The sequence below is a fragment of the Leishmania mexicana genome, chromosome 7 (genome assembly GCF_000234665.1).
Source record: "Leishmania mexicana MHOM/GT/2001/U1103 complete genome, chromosome 7".
NCBI classification, from domain to species: domain Eukaryota; phylum Euglenozoa; class Kinetoplastea; order Trypanosomatida; family Trypanosomatidae; genus Leishmania; species Leishmania mexicana.
In genome coordinates, this window is record NC_018311.1 from 144,483 (window position 1) to 166,011 (window position 21,529).

Consider the following 21,529-nt stretch of genomic DNA (forward strand, 5'->3'; position numbering starts at 1 on the left):
CCAGCCTGTCACACACACGCGCACACCCGCATACACAGAGAGAGAAGTACGCTATCGGCTTGTGGTGGACTCGGGATGGTAGCGGCGCATCACCACTTTCAGCTCCTCCTCGTGCCTCAGCTCTCCCACATCCGCCGGCATCGCAGCTGCAACGAGGTGCTCCGCCGGCACAGAGACACCAGCGACGACAGGCCTGACGCCGCGCCGCTCCTTGCCTGTCTCATAGACGTGCTCAGCGCTGCCGTGCTCTCTGATGGCGTCTCCTGAGATGGTCGAGATAGCAGAAGATGTTGCAAAACGGTCGGTGGTCGTCGTGACACGCGAAGGGCTCACGGTGAGACTCTCTAAGACGGCACCAGCGTCAGAGGATATAGGGTGCATCGCCGCGGCAGTCTTGCCTGTTAGGTGCTGCTTCACAGCCGGTATTTCTGCCGAGATTGGCAGCCGGCGCCTCGTATCTTGTGGTACAGCACTGTCGCTGTGGAGCGGCGACCCCCCACGAAGAACTTCAGTGGTGCTGCGCAGCTCCGCAGAGAGCGCGGCCTCGTCAGCGGTGGCACTCCAGCATGGGACACGATTGTCGCGCAGCGGCCACGGCCACCAAGAGCGGGAATCGCTTGCCTCACGACTCGGTGTGACAGCATCCGCCGCAGAGATCACAGTATCGCCGTGTGCCCTCGCATTCTCGAGAGACCGCAGCTCTGCACTGTCACCAGCAGCAGGACGTCGATGGCGCACCACGCTACTCGGCGTGTTCGCGTCGTAGTAGGCGCGACGCCGTGCCTCACGGTCCAGGTCCGCTTTCAGGCCGAGCGCAGCGCCGACCGCGGCACCAATGCTCGCGATCACTGCGGCCACGGTGTACAGTACGAACACGGCGAAGCTCAGCGCAGCCGCAAAGCTCACAACGTGCTCCGTGATGGGCGTCTCAGGAACAGCGAGGAGCAGCGCATCCGCCGACGCAGGGAGAACCGCGTACCGGCGCTCCATGGAAGAGCCATAGAGCACGCGCCGCCACCGCTGGCGCTCCCTCGAGAGGTGCGACAGAAGTGTCGACGAGCGCGACTCGCTTCGCGAGCTGTCGAGCGTGCTACTGGCGTGCTGTTCGTCACCAGCGTTCGTTTCTCCTCGGGCCGCCACGCAGTCGTCACAGGTACGCAAGCGCATCTTCGCCGTCATCCACGCGCGCCACCAGTAGAACTGGTAGAGGAGCTCGTAGTAGCCGTGCATAGGAAGAAGCACCCCATATTGCAGGAGGCGGCTGTTCGACTCGACGAAAGGCCAGTCGAAGGCTTGGCAGCTGTCCAGCGACAGCAGCTCATTCGCGGTGCGCAACGTGAGACCCCACACACGCCACGGTGGTGACCCAGGGGAAGCTGACGAAGCATCCCCCCGCGTCCTTGACCTCTCGCCATCCTCACTGCACCCCTTCCCGCCTGCCTCAGTGCCACCGGTGGTGGCAGGAGAGGACGACGGCGCCGGTGTACCAGGCAGCAGAAGACTTGGAAAGGAGAGGTAGGTGTTTGGGAACACCTCCCCTACCATCAGTCGCGTGTCTGCGTCCCGCGGGTTCACGAAGCTCCGGAGCGGGTGCACCACACGCCCGCGCTCCACGTGCGCTGCCGCCAGCGCCCGCAGCGGCACCCACCGCACACTCTCCACCGCGTGTGAGGCCACCTGCACTGTTGGTGTGATGTCGCCCACGTGCAGAAACACAAAGCGTGCCTGTACGAGGCCGCGGTTGCCGACGATGCGACTGTGCAGCTGGTAGTCCGGTAACCGCCCGAGGCACAGAAACTCGCGATGGTGCTGCAGTGGGAAGCCGATCTCCTCATAGGTTTCTCGGCAGACGGTATCAAAGTCGTCGTGGTCGTCCGGGTCACGGTGTCCGCCTGGAAAAACTATCTGCCCGCTCCATCGCCTCGCCTCCCTGTTCGTCCGCTTCAGGAAGAGCAGCTGCAACGAGGATGGGGCACCGGCGTCGACGAAGTCGGCACACGGGTGATGGCGGCGGTGGTGGGCCAGATACTCGAAGAACTTCAACGGGTCAGTCCAGCCGTCTTTTGCTGGCCCACGCGCGATCGAAGAAGAAGCAGCAAAAGCGGCAGCACTGGAAAATCGCGACGACGCTGCACCCGATGCCTCTGCCTCGGTCGCGTCGGGGTCTGCGTACCCGCGCCGCGCGGTGGCGGCCTTGAAGGTGCTCAGTGCCTTGGTGAGAGTTTGTTGCGTCTCATCGCCAAATCGCAACACCAGCGCGGCGGCAGAGCGGCGACTGCCGGGGTGGTACACGTGCAGACGGCGCTCCGCGAAGCACTGCGTAACGCGCGTCAGCAGGGCCAGGTCCACACCGGGTATGCCCGATGGCATCGGAGAAACGCAAAGGGGAGGGGAAGGGGGGGCGACAGTGCAATGCAGACGGAGAGGCAGAGCTGGATAGAGTGAGCGAAATATGAGAGGCGAACGGATGGTGCTCTCAAGGGCACGGCTCGCCCTCTGTGCGGCCGCGTGTGGGAGAGAGGGCAGCGGCAGGAGTGCAAAGAACAAGAGCGATGAAAAGGTGCAGCGGCAGTGCAGTCTCTGCCGATGAAACTTCGAAGCTCACCAAAATACAGGGCGGTGGCCGTCGAGGGAGGGGGAGGAGGGGAAGAGAGACGAGGCGGCACATGCGCATACACAAACTGTGCGCCACGGAGGGCCTCATGGCAGAGGCGGCGGCAGAGCATCGGTGGCTGACCCATGCGCACATCCCGCCGCTGCGCACGCTTTACCCCCCCCCTTTCCCCCAGCGGCCTCCCTCGCCTCTGTACAGCGTCTCTCGACCGCAAAGTCAGCGGCGGAGGCCGCTGGCCATGTGTGATCGGCCCGTGTGGCATGCTTCGCCGCTCCTGCTGCTTCGGACGTCGCTCTTTTTTATCCAGAGAACATACACGTACACGTACACGTACACACGTAACTTAAACTTCTACGTCGATGCTCGCCGACCGAAACCCGCCCATCCACGCACCGCCATCATCGCCCACCCCCATTCGCGTTGCTGAGCATCACACACGCGCACACGCGCAGGAGGAGAGCGACGAGAGGAAGAACAAACTGAACAATAGTAAATAAATCGAGAGTAGACAGTGAGGTGCATCACACACACGCACGCACACACACACATGCGCACACACATGAAGGGAGGTTATGACTGCCTTTCCTCTGTCTCTGTGTGTGTGTGTGCACACGTGTGTGCGTGCGCGGGTCTTTTCTTAACAGGTTACTCACTTTCCTTACATGAAAGAACAGGGGGAGGGGGAGAGAGCTCCCCTTGACACGTGCGTCCAACGTACACAGAGAGAGAGGGGGGAGGGGACAAGGCAATGCACATGCGCCGCCTCACAGGGCTCCTCCCCTCCTCTCCGACACACACACACGCGTGCACTTACCGAAGCACCAGCACTAAGGCAGACGCGCAGCACGCTGAGATGGTGCAGTCAGAGTCTCACATAAAGGTCGCAGGTGCGCACGAAAACACGCACGCACGCTAGTACGGTGTGAAGCTCTCGCTGCGCGGGGGACCACCAGGGGCACCGCCGGGCCCGCCGTAGCCGCGCCCGCCGCGGTAGCCACCACCACCGTACCCACGGCCGCCACGGTAGCCACCACCACCGTACCCACGGCCGCCGTACCCGCGTCCGCCGTACCCCCGTCCGCCGCGGCCGCCATCGCTGCGCGCGTACTGGCAGACGGCGTACAGCTCCGGCGAGACCTCTTGCTTCGCGCGCAGCAGCAAGTCGATCAAGTCACGAATGGTCTTGCTGTTATCAGCCGATGAAACAAAGGAATAGGCATCGCCGGTCTTACCGGCACGACCCGTACGACCTGCACGCGTAGAAACCACGTGCATCAGGACGCGAGGGCACAGGTGAGTGAAAGGGCGAGCACAGCGAGAGAGCGCACGCACGCACACATGAGTTTGTGGGCACGAACGCGTTCAGCAGGCAACGCAGAGTTTGCCCACATGCATGTTGTTGTCCAGAGGTGCACGCACACACGCACACACGTGTGAGAGAGCGAGGGAGAGGGAGAGGGAGGGAAAGAGGGGGAGAGGGAGAGAGGAGAGTAGACAGCAAGTTGTTTCCTGCGAAGGCAGGAGAGAGCGTTCAACACATGAAAGGATAGGGGTGGGCAACACAGGCACAGGCGCAACTGCGTGTACGAGAACTGCCATAAGGAAAAGGAAAAGCAGTGCGCCTGCGCCCGTGCGTACCCCCACCGATGTGTGCGCGCGTGTGTGCGTGTGCGTGTCATCAGCTGACCTGGACGATAAATAAAACAAGGTAAGACCGTATGGGGAGCAGAGCACAGGAGGGAGAGGAAGAGGTGGTGGGGGTGGTGGGGGGTGGGGATAAGGGTGAGGATGAGGGTGAGACGTGGACGGCGTGTGGGCACTGCAGCGGGGCCACCCGCGTGTACAGACGTACACCACACGCGCCACACAAGCAGAGAGAAATACACGAAAAAGAAAAACGGTAAGAATATGCCGAGCGTGGGCCTGCCGCTGTGCAGGGCAAGGGGGAGGGGGAGGGGGAGGGAAGAGAGGGGAGGGGAGGGGGCGGAGAACGTTCCCAAGTCTCACGTGGATCGCGGCATTTTGTGCTGTGCGCTATAAGCTCGCGTACCCTCGTCTTCTCTACTCAGGGGAGGTGCCGTGGCGGCAGTTAGTTGCAAAAGGCGGTCTCCGTACGTGTGTACGTGTGTGCGTGCGTGCCTGCGTGCGCTCTCCGTGAGTCCGTGCCAGCGTGTGCATGAATGTGCGCCGTCTTGACTTGCAAAACATGCGTGCACGGGCGTCTGCGCAGAGGTGTCACTTCTCCGTTCGCGTGCGTGTGCAGTCACTGCTCTGCAGAGTCTCTCTCTCTCACTGCGCTTGCGTGGGCCCGCACCTTCACCTCGTCCTGTGGACATCATCTCAACCTGGCTGCATAGCCCTTCTCTCTCCCCACCGTCCATCGCCTCTCGACCAAGCACGACATGGATGCGCCCATCATAACGCCTCCACACGCGTGAGCGCACAAGGCGCATGCGGTGGTATGTCCTACACGGTAGAGGAGGGAGCAAGGCACACTTCAAACGGGTCAGGAGGGAGACGAGTCCAGAGAGAGATGGACCGCAGGGGTGGATAGCGGACAAGTTTCGGGACGAAGGGCACAGAACATCATCTGGCGCATCCTTCAGGCCACCCACACGCATACACAGACGTTGGCCCCACACACACGGAGCAGAGATTGCCCAGGGAGAGAGAGAGAGACAGGTTTGCAAGGAGCACCAAAACTCAAGAAGCGGCCTCGCTGCACGCATAAACGTACGCGTCCTCGCATATACAGAGGTGCACAGCCGTGCGTGGCCGAGAAAGGGCGCACGCGCACACAACCATCCATCAGTGCTTCTTCTCAGCGGGCAAAGCCTGCGTGTCTCCCACGACACACACACACACACACACCGAAGTCATAGAGATCCGGTGCAACACACAGAGGCACACACATTCCCATGCGCATGACCGGCTATCGCGCCATCACCGCTTGCCTCGCTCGCCTTCCAAACGGCAGCGCGGGCGGCGTGCCTACGTGAATGTTGGCGTGCGTCGCGGGAGACTGAGAAGGGAGAGGTGGGGTGAGGGGTAGAGTCCCGCACGCCTGCGTCTTGGTGCAGGCGTGATAAGGCGGGAGAGGGCAAGGATGGGAGAAGGCACGAGGCTGTCGGACACACAGAGGCAAAGAGGCGCACACGTCAGCACACACATGTATACCGGCGTAGACATCGGTGCACATATCCGGCCATGCAGAGCTGGATACAACCACCGTTTTATGTGTGTGAGGTAGGGAGAGAGGAGAAGCATGTGCATGAAGGTGGTGGTCCGTACGCTTGTCTAGTGTGTGCGTATGTGTGTGTGTGTGTGTGTGTGGGCGTGTGCATGTGCGTGTGTGCGCCTCTAGTGTGTGTGCCTCGTTGCCCATCGCGCCTTCTCCTGTCACCCCGGGCTCTTTTGCTACGCCCTTGCACGCTCTTTGAATCGGCCATCACCACGCATACCCCCGCTCCGATCGCACGGACTGTGCGGGAGGAAGGGACTGGCTGGCTGGCTGGCTGGGGCATCCGGCGATAGGCCCACTCATCAAAGAACAAACACGCCCGCTCACAGACGTTAACGACGTCCCACGCATACGTGTGCACAGCCGCCACGCACGTACTAAAACGTGCAGCCGCCCCCCCCTTGCAGAGATGAGAGAGCCATCGCTTGGCCTGCATCCCTCCAGCCCCCATCACATGACACGCATAATATAGATACATAGGCTTACTCATCGCGTCTGCATCCTGGTGTGTGTGTGTGTGTGTGCGAGGCGGAGGGGATCGCCATGCTTCAAAGCGCCGCCTCGTTACGCACACACGTTCGGCCACAAGATCGCTCAGGCATGCCGGCGCTCTCCTCCTCAGTGCATGCAACCACCGAGGCGCCCTCAGGACGCAGGCACACTCACGAATGCGCAGAGGGAGGGCGTGAGGAACTCTCAGCAGCAGCACAGAAGTCCCCCTTCAACGAAGATGGCGTACCAAGGTTAGGTGAAGACGCCAAGAGGGTGCACAAGGAAACAGAAACCTATCGCTGCGTGCGCACACCATCATACGCGCACAAGGCGAGAGAGCTGCGCGGTACGGAGAGTCGAGGACGGCACAGCACCATCGTGCCGCCGTTACGCACGTGCCCCCACACGTCCGAGCACAGAAAAGCGTCCAGGTAACAAAGAATCAAGTCGTTCAGCTGATAAGAGTAGATGCAGACACACACACGCGTACACACATGCCGACGCACACACATCGGTAGAGAGAGGTGGGAGAGGGGGAGGGGGAGGGGGGTTAAGGCGGCTGCCAAAACGAATGTAAACGAAATAGATGGCCTCCCACCCCCCTCCACACACACACACACACACCTCCCTCGCCCCTCCGCACACGTCCACCCACTCTCTACCGCAACGTGTGGCCTCGCCGCCTTCACTCCAGGTCGCTCTCACGCGCGCCTTGTCCTTCGCGTCGCCTATAGCAGCCTCGCACGGTCTCCGCTGCCCTTGTCGCTGGTGCTGCGGCCGCTCGGCCCAGCTCCTTCCCTGGCCACCACCCAGCACCATCTCATCCGCACCGTACGTACGCGCTGCAGAGTTGGCGCACGCATGCGTTCACAGTCACGGGAGAACCGCGTACGTACGGTGCGGATGAGATGGTGCTGGGTGGTGGCCAGGGAAGGAGCTGGGCCGAGCGGCCGCAGCACCAGCGACAAGGGCAGCGGAGACCGTGCGAGGCTGCTATAGGCGACGCGAAGGACAAGGCGCGCGTGAGAGCGACCTGGAGTGAAGGCGGCGAGGCCACACGTTGCGGTAGAGAGTGGGTGGACGTGTGCGGAGGGGCGAGGGAGGTGTGTGTGTGTGTGTGTGTGGAGGGGGGTGGGAGGCCATATATCACCGGGTTGCTATGTTTTTTCTGTTGTATCCGTGTGAGTGCGTGTGTGCGTGTGTGCTTGTGCGTGCGGCATAGGCGCGTGTGTATGTATGTGAGCGTAGGAGTGTCGCTGGAGAGGAGGACGGCTGCACGGGGCGGCCAAGAGATGGCGCAACGGTGGGTGTTCGAGCGAGTGCGATACTCCTTGTCCAAGTCCCTCTCTCGAGCCCTCCTCTTGCACCCCACCTGCCGCTGGGCCATCACCGCCTGCCGCATGCCATTCTACAACGTCCTCCTCCCTCTCCAGCAGCGATGGCGGTATGTGCAGTCCCATCTTCTCCAGGAGTACTATGTTCGCTTAGAGTTTGTGAGAGCGCACGCGCATATGCCTCACTGCCCCGCCCGCCCTCTCCTGTTGCGCCAATTTGGTGCACTCGTGCCTTCGCGACCCCAGCAACCGTCCCACCCCCTCACCGCTGGAGTTCCTGACCGCGCTCGTGGCCTCTCATCGCCACGACAACCACCAGCCAACACGCATTACATAAGCTGGTCTGGGCAAGCTGAAGACGCGAGTGAGGTGGAGGGAAAGACGGCGACGATGTCCGTGGCGGAGGCAGTGGCAGTCGTGGTGGGACAGCACGGGCAACACGGTGAGACACAACAGAAGAAAAAGCGGCACACACACACACACACACACACATACGCACACAGAGATAGATACACAGAGGGGATCGGGGCTAGCGATACCGTGAGAAGGCGGAAGTCCGTCAACATACCAATACGATGCACATAATCTTCGATGTTCAGTGGCATATCGTAGTTCACCACCACGTCCAAGTCCTTGATATCCAGACCGCGCGCCGCCACGTCGGTGGCGACGAGGATCGCACGCTCATCTTTGCGGAAGCGGTCCAGCACGTAGTCACGGCTGGACTGCAGCTTGTCACCGTGAATGGCGAGCACCGTCTGCCGCAGCGCGCGGCCAAGGCGGTCCTGCAGAATGTCGCACGACTTCTTTGTCTTCACAAAGACAAGTACGCGCTGCGGTCCGACCTGGCGAAGAATCTCCTCCATCTTCTCCTCCTTGTGATATCCCTCAACGACGAAGACGTGCTGGTGCACATCAGCGTTGGCCACAAGCTCCTCGGAGCCGATGTGGACACGCACAAAGTCTTTCTGGAAGCTGGCGGCGAGGTTTCGGATCTCGCGCGGCCAGGTCGCCGAGAACATGAGCGTCTGGCGGTCTGTGCGGATCTGAGAGCAGATCTTGCGGATTTGGTCTTCAAAGCCCATATCCAGCATGCGATCCGCCTCGTCGAGGGTGAGGTAGGTGACGCGCAGAAGATTCGTGCAGTTCGTCTCCAGCAGGTCAATCAGCCGACCCGGCGTGGCAATGCAGACGTGCACACCGGCACGCAGGGCACGCTGCTGCGGCCCCTTCGGGGTGCCACCATACACGCACGTCGTCATGATGCTCGGCACGCGCGTCAAAGCCTTGCGTGTCTCCGTCTCAATCTGCACCGCCAGCTCGCGGGTCGGGGCGAGGACGAGGGCGATGGGGCCGTCGCCAGGCTGCAGCGGAGGCTGCGCCATAATGTGCAGGGCCGCGGGGATCATGAAGGCCATCGTCTTGCCAGAGCCCGTCTTGGCCACGCCGACGATGTCACGCGAGTTCAGCAGGACCGGCCAGGAGACGGACTGAATCGGGGTCGGCTTTTGGAACCCGGCGTCCATGAAACCCTGGTGAATGGCGTCCGGGGCAACCAGGTCGGAAAACTCGAGCATCGGCTGCGGCACGCGGTCGCCGTAGATGGTGATGCTGTTCTCGCGCAGCCACGTCGCAATCTCCTCCTCGCTGCGGGGCTTCTGCGGCTTGTAAAAGTTCCACTGCGTCGCCACCTTCTGCACGGCGTCCCAGTCGATCCGGTGCAGGTTGGAGCCCAGACCGCCGTGGCGGTCATGGTAGCGATCTCCGCCGCGGCCGCCGCCGTAGCCGCCACCGTAGCCGCGACCACCACCGTACCCGCCGCCGCCGCTGCGGTAGCGATCCCCGCCGCGACCGCCTCCATAGCCGCCACCGTAGCCACCGTCACGGCCGCCGCCATAGCCGCCGTCACGACCGCCACCATAGCCGCCGTCACGACCGCCGTCGTAGCCGCCCTCGCCGCGCCCACCGCTGTCGCCGCCGTTCTGCTGAGCGTCACCGTAGTCCGACATGATGCTTGTCGCACGACGTGCAGATGTTGTGTAGTTCAAGGTGAAAGCGAGGGCAGACAGGAAAGATAGGCACACGCGCGCGTTGCTTGGCGTACGCAATGTCCTTTATCGTCTGTTGGCGTTTATTCTGGTTCAACCCACGCGTGTGTGTGCCAGAGAAGGAGAGATACACCTCACTGCGTGTGCAGCGGGGCGTGGTGGGGAAGTGTGGGTGGCACATGTGGAATGTGGAATGTGGGGGGGAGGGGGGGCCGCCGGATGCAGTGAGGGGAAAGTAGGGCGGCAAAAGAGATGTAGTACGAGGGGGACGGAGGCAGCATTGTGAACGCTGCACCGCTGCTGGAAGAGACCAGGGTGCCAATGCTCATCTATAGACCCGCTCACGCACGCTCGGGCTCCTACACAATGGGGGGAGGAGGCGGAGGCGGAGGAGGGGCCGCACAAGTGCCCTCCCGACCGCCCGCCTCCCTTCGCTTTCGGGGGATGTTGTAGGTGGGGACGGGAGCGAAGGGAGGAAAAGCGGGCGCGTGTGGGTCTGCAACTCACTCGTGGGCGAGACAGAGAGACAGGAGCGGACGACAAGGCTACCTGAGCCCCGTCCCTCGCCCTCCCCCTCGGCCCTTTCTCCTCTCTCTCCCGTTTTACGCGCTGATGCGATACTTTGATCGCTCGTTTTATCGTCAACCACTCGTAGCCTGCAGCGCGCAGCACCGGTTCACAGCCACACACACACACAGACACAGACACAGACACACACACGCACACACACGTACCGCCGTCTTGGATCACGTGCTATCATCGTCCCCCTAGTCAAAGGAAAAGTCGGAGGAAGAGCCTTGCCACTCCGGGTCGTTCCATGCACAGGAGTCCTCGCTATCAGCCAAGTGGATTGTGAAGGTGTTTCGGAAGCGCTCCGAGGTGGAGGCGAGGTTGCCAGCTTCCATCGCAGCGAGGCGCGCTGCCTGCGTCTCCCTCGCCTCTCTGCGCCACTGGCGGTTCTCCTCCTTGATCCTCATGTACTCACGCGTGGGGCTGTCCAAGCGTCGGTTCGCGGCGGCATCGCCCAGCGGGGCGTAGTTCCAGACAAGCGGCTCCACGGTGAACTGCCCGCCGCAGATGAACAGCCCCGAGGAGTGGCTCTTGGGGTCGTAAATCGGGGACAGCCCGGGCACCTCGTCTCGCATATTCGCGGCACGCCCAGCCAAGTACGGGTGAAGCTTGCTGACGCCAACTATCGCCGTGCGTGCCGGCGCGGGTGTCGAGGCTGCTGGAGTCGCAGCAGCCGTCGTAGCCTGCAGGCCCGGAGCACCGATCGCGGAACCTTGTCCTGCTAGCGCATTGATCGTCACCGGCATCACATTATGTTGTTGGACTTGAATGGCCGTGCTGAACGTGATCGGCCCTGGAGTAGTGCCAGGGGTCGAAGGAGCTGCTCGGCCGGGCGTGCCGGGGACGGAAGAAACAGCGGTCTTTGGTGTCGCAATGCCAACGAGTTGGGCGGTGGCAGCGGATCTGGTGCCGGTCGCCATCGCCACGGCATCTCCCACTACTGCGGACAGCGCTGTGGGGACGGCAACCCTCATTGGGCCGTCCGCCGCCGCAGCTCCTGGTGTGGCAGGGGCGAAACTGCTCCGTGAGGCGATGCGAGCAACACCGGCGGCGGCGGCTTGGGCTCCCGGCGCCACTGCTGCTTCGGCCGTCGCTGTAGCTGTTGCGGGGACGTGCAATGCTGTCACAGTGGCTGTCTCCTCACCAATAGCAGGATTGACGCCATCAACGATAGCGGCGATGGCAGAAGCAGCGCTGCCAGCGCTCGCAGTGCCGGTGATGGCAGTCGTGGCGGGGGGCTCCGCTGGCTCCTGCCTGACTGGCAGTGGTGGTGCGGCGGCTGTGGGAACGGCGACACTCGTTGCCATGCTCACCGTCGTCGTTGTTTCCTTCTTCGCCGCCTCGCGCTTGACAGACGCCGCCTCTTCCTCGTCCTCGAGCCTACGGTGGCCAAACTTTGCGACAGCCTTTTCTAGCATTTCTTGGTGCCGCTTGTCGCTCTTCGGGTAAGTGGAGAGTGCCTGGATGAGCATTGCCTGCAACACGTGTTGATCCTCGCGATCGACGAGCTGGCCGCCGAGGCTGAGCGCTGCGTTCATGAGTTCGACCATAATGTTTGCGAGCGTTGCCGTGATGTCCTCCTTGCCGTCCTTTTTCTTGTTCTGTTTCTTTACACCGCTGCCGTTGCCGCTTCCGCCCTTGCCCGCACTGCCGACATGGCCAGTCTTGCCCTGTCTCAGGAAGGCATACGCGCCAAGGATGTAGCCATCAACAGGCTTCTTCATAGTCTTCAGCAGCTGGACAAAGACGTCCTGATCACCAGCCAGGAGGGCGGCGTAGGCGAGCAGCTGACCGACTCGGCGAGCGCAGACGCTGGGTGGGTGCCGCATCATGTGTAGTGCGCACTGCACGGTGTCGATAATATGCGGGTTGCTGATGTTGAAGGAAAGCACGTCGGTGTCGCTTGCCTCGTCCAGCTTGGCGGCGATGGGACGGCTCTGCTCGAGCACTTGGGTCACCTCATCGAACTGGCTCTGTGAGGGGTGCACGTAGTCCCAGTGGCACCGCGGCCCCTCGCATGGGCGGTCGCGCTTGAAGTTGATCTTCCCCTTGATAAAACTGCAGCACCACGTGTCTGGGTAGCCGTTCAGCGGGCAGTTCAATCCGCCAATGCACGCCCTGTGCAACTGGTGCTCGCACGGGTGCCCGAAGCTGAAGAGCTGCATCGACATGGTTGCTGGCAGAGAGCAAGAGAGGGGGGTGAGCACCAAGGGCAATGGCCCCGTCCAGGCGGCGGAGGGAGATGGCACACCCACCGTGACACACAAAAACGCGATGAGCCGGCAGCGGCAACGAGGACGACGAGGGCGATTGATGGAGCGGAGTCGGCAGGTGCGCCCTGTTTCCCTCCCGTACCACACAACACACGCACACGCAGAGAGAGAGCGAGCGAGCGAGAGGGAAGCAGCAGCGGAGGTTATTCCTAAGAGATGTGAGACCAGGGGAGGGGAGGTCACAAGACGCACACGGATATGATGGGAGGGGCAAGGAGAAAGTGCGCCTCCGACGGTGTGCTTGCGTACGCCCGCTTGCTTCTGTAAGCACAATGCTTGTGTGAGCGGGGTAAGAGGCGAGAAGAGAGTACGAAGAAAACAGAAGACGGATGATGGTGCCTGTGCTCCGCTGCGCGTGTGTCTGCCTGTGTGTGCGCGGTGGAAGCGATGATGCTGCATCGTAGCGCATCAAGATGGACAAGGGCACGGGTGAGCTGACGCGGGAAAAGGAGGGCTCTCCCTCTCTCTCTGTCCCTGCCGGGAGCGCTGAGGATCCGGGCTCCTGCACCTGGCGTGCGCTCTCGGCATGCCTTCTTGGCTACCTCGGCGTCACTGGCAAAGGTGGTCCAGCTCCGGACACGATCGCTCCGCAATCACATCCTGCCCCGTCGAAAGAGCGCAAGTCTGTAAGAGGTAGAGCACGCGTGAGAGCGAGGTGTACGGGAGCGGGACGAAAAAAAGCATGAAGGTGAACCAGGCGCAGGACAGACGATCTCCTCAGCTGCCACTGCGCCACCGGCCCCTCAGCGACTCGCCCCACGCCTCACCCCAGAACCGCTACAGCACCTACAAACTGCACTGCTTGATGATCCTGCTGCTGTGCTGTTCGCCTCTCCTCCATTGAGGTACGATGCGGACACCGCGCAGCCGTTGCGAGGGTGCCTCTGTAGGGGAAAGACAGCCGCGCTGGGGCGTAGAGGAGAGCTGCAGCGCGAGAGAGCGCGCGACAATGACATCTTGGGAAATAGCATGCCCGTCGACTCCGGCACACGTGAAAGGCCTCACGTGTGTACATGTGTGTATACTGGGCCTGAGCCGTCACCGACGTAGCTCCTCCTTTAGACTCCTATCCCCTCCCCTCCCCCGCCATCTCGTACGTTTCTCAGAAGTCGTAGCAGCGCCCATTCACCTCCCAGTCCCCGTAGCGCGTCGGGTCCGGCTGCGTGCTGCCAATCACACGGCCGGTCTCCTCGTCCACGACGTTAGTAGGGATCGTGCCAGCCTGCTTGTTGAAGAGTGACTCGCCCGACCCAAGCGACGTGGTGAAACGCTTGATATCATCGTCCGACATGCGCTGCACCTTGAAGTTAGGGTCTTCCTTGCCGAGAATGGCAAGGCGGTGGGCGAGGTATTGCTTGTCCTTGATGACCGAGACGAAGGTATCGCCCTCGACACCGATGAGCAGAGGTGCACAGCGGCGGAGCATCAGGGTGAACTCGAGCGGGGAGCGGAAGCACTGGAGGAGGTGGCTGTGAAACACGGGTTCGGTCCCTAGCTTTTTTTTTCTGTGGCGGGTGCAGGCTCACTCGCGGTGCGTGTGAGCGGTGGCTTGGGCACATACGTGAATGGAGAAGATGCGCGACGTAGTCGTCGAGCACCAGCGAACAAGTTCCGAGTGCCACACACACACACACACACCGACACAGAGGCGTGTGCGCATGCCCACACGCACACGAAGGTTCGGCAGGATGCACAGCGATGGAAGAGGAAGACGAGGAGAAGCGAAGATGAGGCGAGGGAGATTTCTTACTGGAGGCCACGCTAGGGCACGGGGGCTGCGCCCGCATCCACGTGCACGTGCTGCTGCTGCGGCACGTCCTCTCTCGCTATCGCCCGCACGTGCAGAGCGATCAAGATGCACGCGCACACATCGGCATGAAGCAGGAAACGGAAAAAGGGAAGGCAATGCGGGTCGGGTTGCAGCGGCACTGTCATGGTCGACATGCACACACACACACACAGATACAGATGCCCATGGAGGGTGTGACCGCCCCTACTCCTCCCCTGCCCCTCCCCCTCAACCCACCACCACACACGCACACACCCGCCTGCTATGACCATCACTTCCCTTCCTGCCCTTGACAAGGAGCGATCAACCGCAGTGCGGATGGGACCCGTTCACGGCGATCCTGAGGAGGAAGTGCGAAGAAGCCATCCATCGCGTGCAACGCGTGCACGGCAAGTAGAATCAAAATGGCGATGATCCCAACGGTGGGGAGTAGAGTGGGCGGGGGCGGGGGGTGCAGAGGATGCAGAGGATGCAGAGGAGGGTGGGGGACACGGAGGAGACGCAGTGCGCCGAGCGACGGATGAATGATGGAGTTCGTGGATGGGGAGAAGATACAAGATGGGGTGGGCAGACCCGGCGCCTTCATGTTCTGAGCGTAGCTGGTAAGAAAGCCCAACGCGGGAGAGGGGCCACGGCTGCACACGACGGAGAGCCAAGTGAAGAAGGTCAGGGCAGGGAGGGCGGCGCACATTGAAGGGGGGGAAGGGAGAGGGGAAGATGATCACGAAAGCGATGAGCACACGGGGCGGGAGATTTGCAGCGCAGTCAAGGTAAGCCCTGATGACCGCAGGAACACGAATGAATGAGTCGAATGGAAGCTTAGAATGGCACGTAGGGTGCCGTCACGATGAAGCGAGGAGGGGAACACACAGAAGGAAGAAGGATCACGATAGATTACCTATCCGTCACACGCATGCGGCATCGGCCAACACCACATCCATCCATGCATGCACCAGTGCTGCCCGCGCGTATCGACTGCGTGTGTGTGTGTGGGGGGGGGGGGGGGGGCATGTAGGAAGAGAGAGAGATGTACAGCAAAGCAGAGGAGAGCACAGACACAAACACACACGCACGCCCGCACGTGCATCTTTCAGGTTTACATGGTGTGCGGGAGACTTGGTGGGCGGTTGCCTCGTGAGTGACACATGTCGAACACATAAGGACGCGACAACGCGGGGGAGGGAGGGAGGGGGAGGGGGTAGGCAGCAGACACCAAAAGAAGCGGGAGAGGTTTGTCGAGGGCACGCAGGCAGGGGTGTGCATGTGCGTGTGCGTGCTGGCGTAGACTTCAGCAGCAAGAAGGCAAGGGTGGAAAGGATGGCCCAAGAGGCACACACACATATATATATATATATATATCTACCTATCTATAAACACAGAGAGAGAGTGGGGAATGGTGCCTCGACGAGCGAAGGCGAGACCACGAGAAACACATGACTACAACCTGTACACACACGCACACACATACATACACATGGGGAGAGAGAGGGGGGGACATGAGTAGCGCGTGGACGCAGAGAAAGAAAGAATAGCTAAAACACACATCGACGCATCTCGGCCCGCCATGCCGAGCACGAGGCTCGGTGCTCATGTCGGTGGCTCAGATACAAAGAAGAAAGACATGTTGGGAGGTGTTGCGTGGGTGCAACGCGGGAAAAGGGACCCGCTTGCATGAGGAGGGAGCAGCCGACCCAGTGAGAAGAGGAAGGGGGGCGGCGCACCACCACACACACACGCACACACACATAATACACACACGGATATGCACATAGTCAATCAGCTGAAAGCGTGTACAAGCCTGCCTCCAAGTATACACGTGCATGGGTGCGCGAGAGAAGGAGAGAGTCGATGATGCTTGGCATTACCTCAGCGAAGGAAGCAGGCCCACCGACACACACACACGCGCAGTAGGCAGTGCATAGACAGCCTCCGCTCACCAGAAAGCGGAGACGGGAGGAGGCGGGGCAAGCTTGTCGAGTGAAGAGATGTGCAGCGCAGGGCAGACATGCACACGTGCTCCCTTCGTATCCCAGCCACCCATTTCTCGGCCATAAAAAGTCAGGGCCAACACCGCCTCTCCCCCACCCACCCCCCGCGCTCCGCAGGGCTCCGCACAGCCGCTCCCCCATCAGGCAGGTCGCAACGTGGTGCATCCTCCTCCCCTCTCGGGGGGTGGCTCGCAGGCGCCCCACACCAGCAGGCGGTGCGGGGGTTGGGTGGCATGCGCTCGAGTCACGCGGACACTTTTTGCCTATCCGATGATACCCACAAACACCCTCACTGCCGCAGCTCGCCCCGACGCCCACGCCGTCCAGGGCCCGCCCGCCGACATCCGCAGCGATGACTCGCGCTGACTCGCCCACGTCGTAGGCACTTGACGCCGGCACCACCAGTAGTGGCTCGGCATTCGGCAGGGATGGGGGCGGGGAGAAGGGGGGGCTGCTCAGCGTCCACCCTGCGCACACGCACCAAAGAAACGTGAAGCAATGGCCTCCACTACACCCCTGCATAGGAGAAATATATATATATAGATGTATTGGATGGTAAGGGGATGCGGGGGTGTGGAGGGAGGCGAGCGTGAGAGATCGGAAGGAAAGGATGGGTGCGGTGCGGGATCGATCTCGCACGCTGACACAATCGACGTCTGGTCCTTCTCTGCCTGCTCTCGCGCACCCGCCTCGCTCTGTCTGGCGTCCTTGCCATCTTCGAGTGCCCCCTCGTGTTGTCCGCAGGTGCGGTGCGGGGCGTGCATGGGTGAGCACTAGCGCGCCTGCTTCCCTTGAGGAGCGCACGTGCTCAGTACGGTCCACTCAGCACCTCGATCCCGACGCGCAGGCAGCCGTTCACGAGGAAGCCGTCCTGTTCTAGCGTGAAACGATTGATGAAGCGCAGTGGGCCCCAGCCTTTTCCAATGTAGTCATCCTGCCAGTCCCGCACAACGTGCACAACGTCACGTGCCGGGTCCTCGTGGTACAGGATCACGCGGAAGTCGACACGGTGCTCGTGACCCTCGGTGAAGAGGTAGACTCCACACTGCTCCCGTGAGGCGGTGGTGTCAATGCCCACATACCATGGCAGGCCGTGCGAGGTAAAGGAGCGACTGTAGCACGGCGCCTGTCGCGACGCCATCTCGGTGATGACCCAAACAAATCGATCCACGCAGCGGCCGCTGCCCACCACCGGCGCCGCTCGCGGAGGAGCGCTAGCGAGTTGGGCAGGGATCGGTCCTACTGCGCCGGCAGGAAGGGCAAAGGTCGGCGCCGCCGCTGCTGTGTTGGCAACAGGGACGGAGGCCGGTGGAGCGCCAATGTGCGGTGAAGATGAGGTGCACAGCGCCGTCGTGTCCGCCGCCATCGGCATTGTGGCATCGTGTCCGCTGGGCACGCGGTGGGCGGCGACAAGCAACATATCATCAGTAGCTGCGTGCCGACGCACGTTGGTCTGCACGGCTGTCGTCAATGAGCTGTGGTGCGGGTGCTGATATGGCGGCTGCAACAGCGAGAAGACAGGGAACGGGTAGTCGACGGTGGCGGATGCGCCGTGGCCAAACGCCCCCACCACTCGAGTCGGGGAGCCGCTCGCTGGCGGTACTTCCTCCGGGAACGCCGCTATCGCGATGGGAGTTGCACCGCTGTTGCTGCTGCCGCCGCCGGGGATGAGGAGAGCCGGTGCCAGCGCCCCCGTCGGAACATCCATTCCATGCAAGGATGACGAGTACATCGACACCGCCGGCTCCGAATTTCCGGCTGGCCCGCCTGTTGGCGCATTGGGGAGGGTGACGGGATAACTCATGGGACAGCGCTGTCGCAGCACCTCCACCTCCCCCTGCAAAACCCGGTACTGCTCCGTGGACGCGTCGAGGGCCTGCGAGACAAGCAGCAGGTGGTCCGCCACGCTATTCTTTAAGTGTCCCGCCATATCCACCCGCGCCATCGCCGCCGAGCAGCCGCGCTTGGCGAACGGGCACTCGATGATGATGTACGGGCACTGACGCAAGTGCGCTGCAGCGTCCGACACGCATCCCGCCCACATACATCGCGGGTGCTCCCGTCGTGCGTCTCCATCGCCCCCCTCGTCCTCCTCTGTTCTGTCGCCTAATACAGGACTTGCAGACCCGAGCTGCCGCAACGCCCACTGCGATGCCCGAGAGAGCGAGGCGGGGCAGCGGCATGCCAGTGCGTTGATCTGCCGCTGCGCGCGGGCGTCGGTGTGCAGCAGCTCCACCAGGATTGGGGTTCGGTCCAGCGGGCATGTTGCCGTTCGGTTTTCTTGCATCCACGACTGAAGGCAGCGACGGCAGAAAAGATGCCCGCACGCCGCTGCCGTCGGTTGCCGGCACACAGACATACACACACCGCACACGAGATCGTCCGGCGTCTGGCGAGGGCGTACAATGACCACGCCGCCGTCCATCTCGTGTGTGAGGAGGCTGCCGACATCCACGCCGATCACCGTTACCGTCGACCCCTCGAGCTCTGAAGTGGTAGCTGAAGTGGAGGCGGCGGCGGCGGAGGCAGGCGAGGTGCACCACAGCCCAAGAGGCTTGAAGTCGGAGTTAGGGAGCGACACGGGCCCCTGTGGTAGCATATTGTTTGGGTTCGACGGACTGCCAGCGCTTCGAAGTGTGCGAGCCGGGCGCGTCATTGCCGCTACCGCTTTCGGGTCTGCTGCCACCCCCGTGTAGATCGCAACTGGAGAGGACGCGATGGTGGCATCGATCGCCGTGGCACTGCGAGTACTGGGGCACGAGCACGAGCGACGACCCGAGGCGCTGGCAACGTCGCTCATGATTGGCGGCGGCTTGAGCCTGCGGCGGCGCTGCGGATCAGCGAGGTTGCCGCGGGTGGCAGTGCCGGCAGCTGTTGAGGCAGTCGCGTGCAGGCGAAGGGCGGTTGGGGATAGCCCCTGAGGATACCCCGACGAATCACGCGATGGGCAGTCGTGTTGCAGTGTTACAGCCGCGCTGGATGCACCCGGCAATGGCATCTGCGCTACCCTTTCGCCAGTGCTAGTGGGGCTGTGGTCGCTACGTTGCGTTCCAGAAACAGCGACACCGCTTGTCACCGTGCACGGCGCTGCGCCGAACGCGACGGCCGCGCTAGGCGAGCTTGGGGCAGCTCCACTCGCCGGACGCGCAGCCGCCTCCCGCCACTTGTACTGAGTGGTCGGAGAGGTGGAGGTCCCAGGCGGGCGATTCACCGCCGCGGCAGCACACGACGGCGGCAAGCTCCGGTGGGAGTTGTTCACCATCATCACTTGGCCGCCCACAACATTCGGCGGCGCATTCGTCCACGTCGGCACGATACAGCCGCCGACGCTTTCACGGCTCGAGCTGCTGCTACTGCCGTTACTCTCCTGTGTGTCTGTGAAGTGGCGCTCCCTGCGAGGGTCCTGCTGGTGGTGGTGCGGACGTTGTCGCGGGCGCGTCGTAGTCGAGTTCAGTCGCACAGTGAGGTCACCGCCACCGCTGCCGCAGGTGTTACTGGGCGCACGTTCGAAGTCCCGTGGTAAGAGGTGCGACGGAGACGGCGTGTGCGCTCGACACGAGTGTCGCATTCGGGCCGGGAAAGGGGTGGAGACAGAATTTGGGGAGGGGTGAGGGCTGATGCGCACCCGAAGAGATTCGGCAGTGTGTGCTGCGTACGGGAGCAACACGCCGTGATCGAGTCGTATGTATCGACACAGAGATAGATGCAACGAGCCCCGACCGCACGCGCGCACACGACGAGGTATGTAAGGGAAAGGTCAGAGGAGAGAAGACGGTGGTGGTCGTCGTCGTCGTCACGGATGCCGATGCTCACGACAAAGCCACGCTTTGTGCTGGTGGCGGGAGAGCACAACCACAACCACACACACGCACACACAACACGAAGAGGAAGCCGCAGCAGTGCCACCACAGAGCCGCTTCGACCCATCCGTCACCCAGAGAGACAAACGCGAAGTAACGAGGAAGGTGCGGAGGGGTGTGGCTGGGAGGTAAAACCGACAGCCGTGGTGTCCCTCAGATGGAGGCGCACGGGCGGGCCCCCGAAGACGCAAAACGTTCGAGAGATACAAGACCTCCTCTGCGCCGGTAGCGGGGTACACGGGAGGCCGAAGAACTACGCAAGCGAAACAGAATCAAGGAAGAGAAAAGGACGTAAAGAAGCGGACCGCAAACTCCGCCGTTGCGTGGGGCTGCCTCCGCGGCAGGCTTGTACAAGCCTGTGAGGACCCACAAGGCGTCTGCCCAACAGCACAAGGAGTACGGTGCGAGAGCCGCTGATGGGAGCGAGAGCGAGAGATGAAGGGTAGTAGGGCCAGATGGTGCCCTCACACGCTCCGCGCCTCGCCACAGCTACGTCCGTGTGCGTGCGCGTGTCTCTTGGGGGCAGACGCACAGTCTCCGTTCCTTCTTCCTCCAAGTGCGCACCAATATCGACCGGAGGCGGTGGCCCCACCGTCACGCGACACACACACACACACTCGCACGCACGCACAGCGGCTCACCTTTGATGTGATCGGCGGGGGGGTTGCTGCTGGAGAAGAGGGTGGGGGTCAGGAGGCACAGAAGTAGCAGAGAAGAAATATGCTATGCTGACGCCTGCAGATGTACGCAGGTGGAACAGGGATAGAGTGGGAGGGGTGGCGGGGGAAGACTATGATAGTGATGATGGTGTCGGCGGCGGGGCGGCGGCGGACGAGTGAGTGTCGAAGAGCTTCGAAAGGGCAACACACAGCACCAAACATAAGGTGAAGAGAGGAAGGGAGAGGGAGGGAGACCCAACTCGTGTGAGCACAAACATCCACGCATATATATAAAGTGTCTCGGCGTCGCTTGCCGTGTGCTTTTATCCCTGTGTACGTGCGTGTTCGGGGGAGGGAGGGGAGGCAGCTCGCGCGTGCGTCGAGAAGCATGTCCGACGCAGTACCCGCAGCAGTCCCCGTGCGGGCTCGGCGATTGATCGCCTCGCGATACGGCACACACCGCACCCATTGGGTGGTGTTGGATGGGCTTCTGGGGTGTCTCGCGTTTTTTTCTTTTTTTTCGTGCGCATATGTCACGCACACACGCACGCAGAGACGTCCGAAAGAAATGCAGGAGAGACGCGCGCACAAAAAGAGCCTCGCACGCCACTCATGTCACTTAAAGGCTTTGTCTGCACGCGCAAGCATCGCGCGTGCAGAC

General features: G+C 62.1%; 5 protein-coding genes across 5 annotated transcripts; all 5 read right to left on the minus strand.

The window, feature by feature from the left end:
- Window positions 1-51: 51 nt before the first annotated feature.
- LMXM_07_0335 (conserved hypothetical protein) lies at window positions 52-2,370 on the minus strand (the record flags this gene model as incomplete). The annotated part of the gene is made up of 1 exon (XM_003872129.1): window positions 52-2,370. One exon carries the CDS (start codon window positions 2,368-2,370, stop codon window positions 52-54), a length of 2,319 nt encoding a protein of 772 aa, XP_003872178.1.
- Window positions 2,371-8,010: 5,640 nt separating this feature from the next.
- On the minus strand, window positions 8,011-9,258 carry LMXM_07_0340 (putative ATP-dependent DEAD/H RNA helicase; the record flags this gene model as incomplete). Its single annotated transcript, XM_003872130.1, has 1 exon — window positions 8,011-9,258. One exon carries the CDS (start codon window positions 9,256-9,258, stop codon window positions 8,011-8,013), a length of 1,248 nt encoding a protein of 415 aa, XP_003872179.1.
- A 1,238-nt stretch (window positions 9,259-10,496) lies between these two features.
- LMXM_07_0350 (conserved hypothetical protein) lies at window positions 10,497-12,470 on the minus strand (the record flags this gene model as incomplete). The annotated part of the gene is made up of 1 exon (XM_003872131.1): window positions 10,497-12,470. The coding sequence occupies one exon, from the start codon at window positions 12,468-12,470 to the stop codon at window positions 10,497-10,499; it is 1,974 nt and encodes a 657-aa protein (XP_003872180.1).
- A 1,204-nt stretch (window positions 12,471-13,674) lies between these two features.
- On the minus strand, window positions 13,675-13,998 carry LMXM_07_0360 (conserved hypothetical protein; the record flags this gene model as incomplete). The annotated part of the gene is made up of 1 exon (XM_003872132.1): window positions 13,675-13,998. The coding sequence occupies one exon, from the start codon at window positions 13,996-13,998 to the stop codon at window positions 13,675-13,677; it is 324 nt and encodes a 107-aa protein (XP_003872181.1).
- A 3,159-nt stretch (window positions 13,999-17,157) lies between these two features.
- LMXM_07_0370 (hypothetical protein, unknown function) lies at window positions 17,158-19,917 on the minus strand (the record flags this gene model as incomplete). Its single annotated transcript, XM_003872133.1, has 1 exon — window positions 17,158-19,917. One exon carries the CDS (start codon window positions 19,915-19,917, stop codon window positions 17,158-17,160), a length of 2,760 nt encoding a protein of 919 aa, XP_003872182.1.
- Between the last annotated feature and the right edge of the window lie 1,612 nt (window positions 19,918-21,529).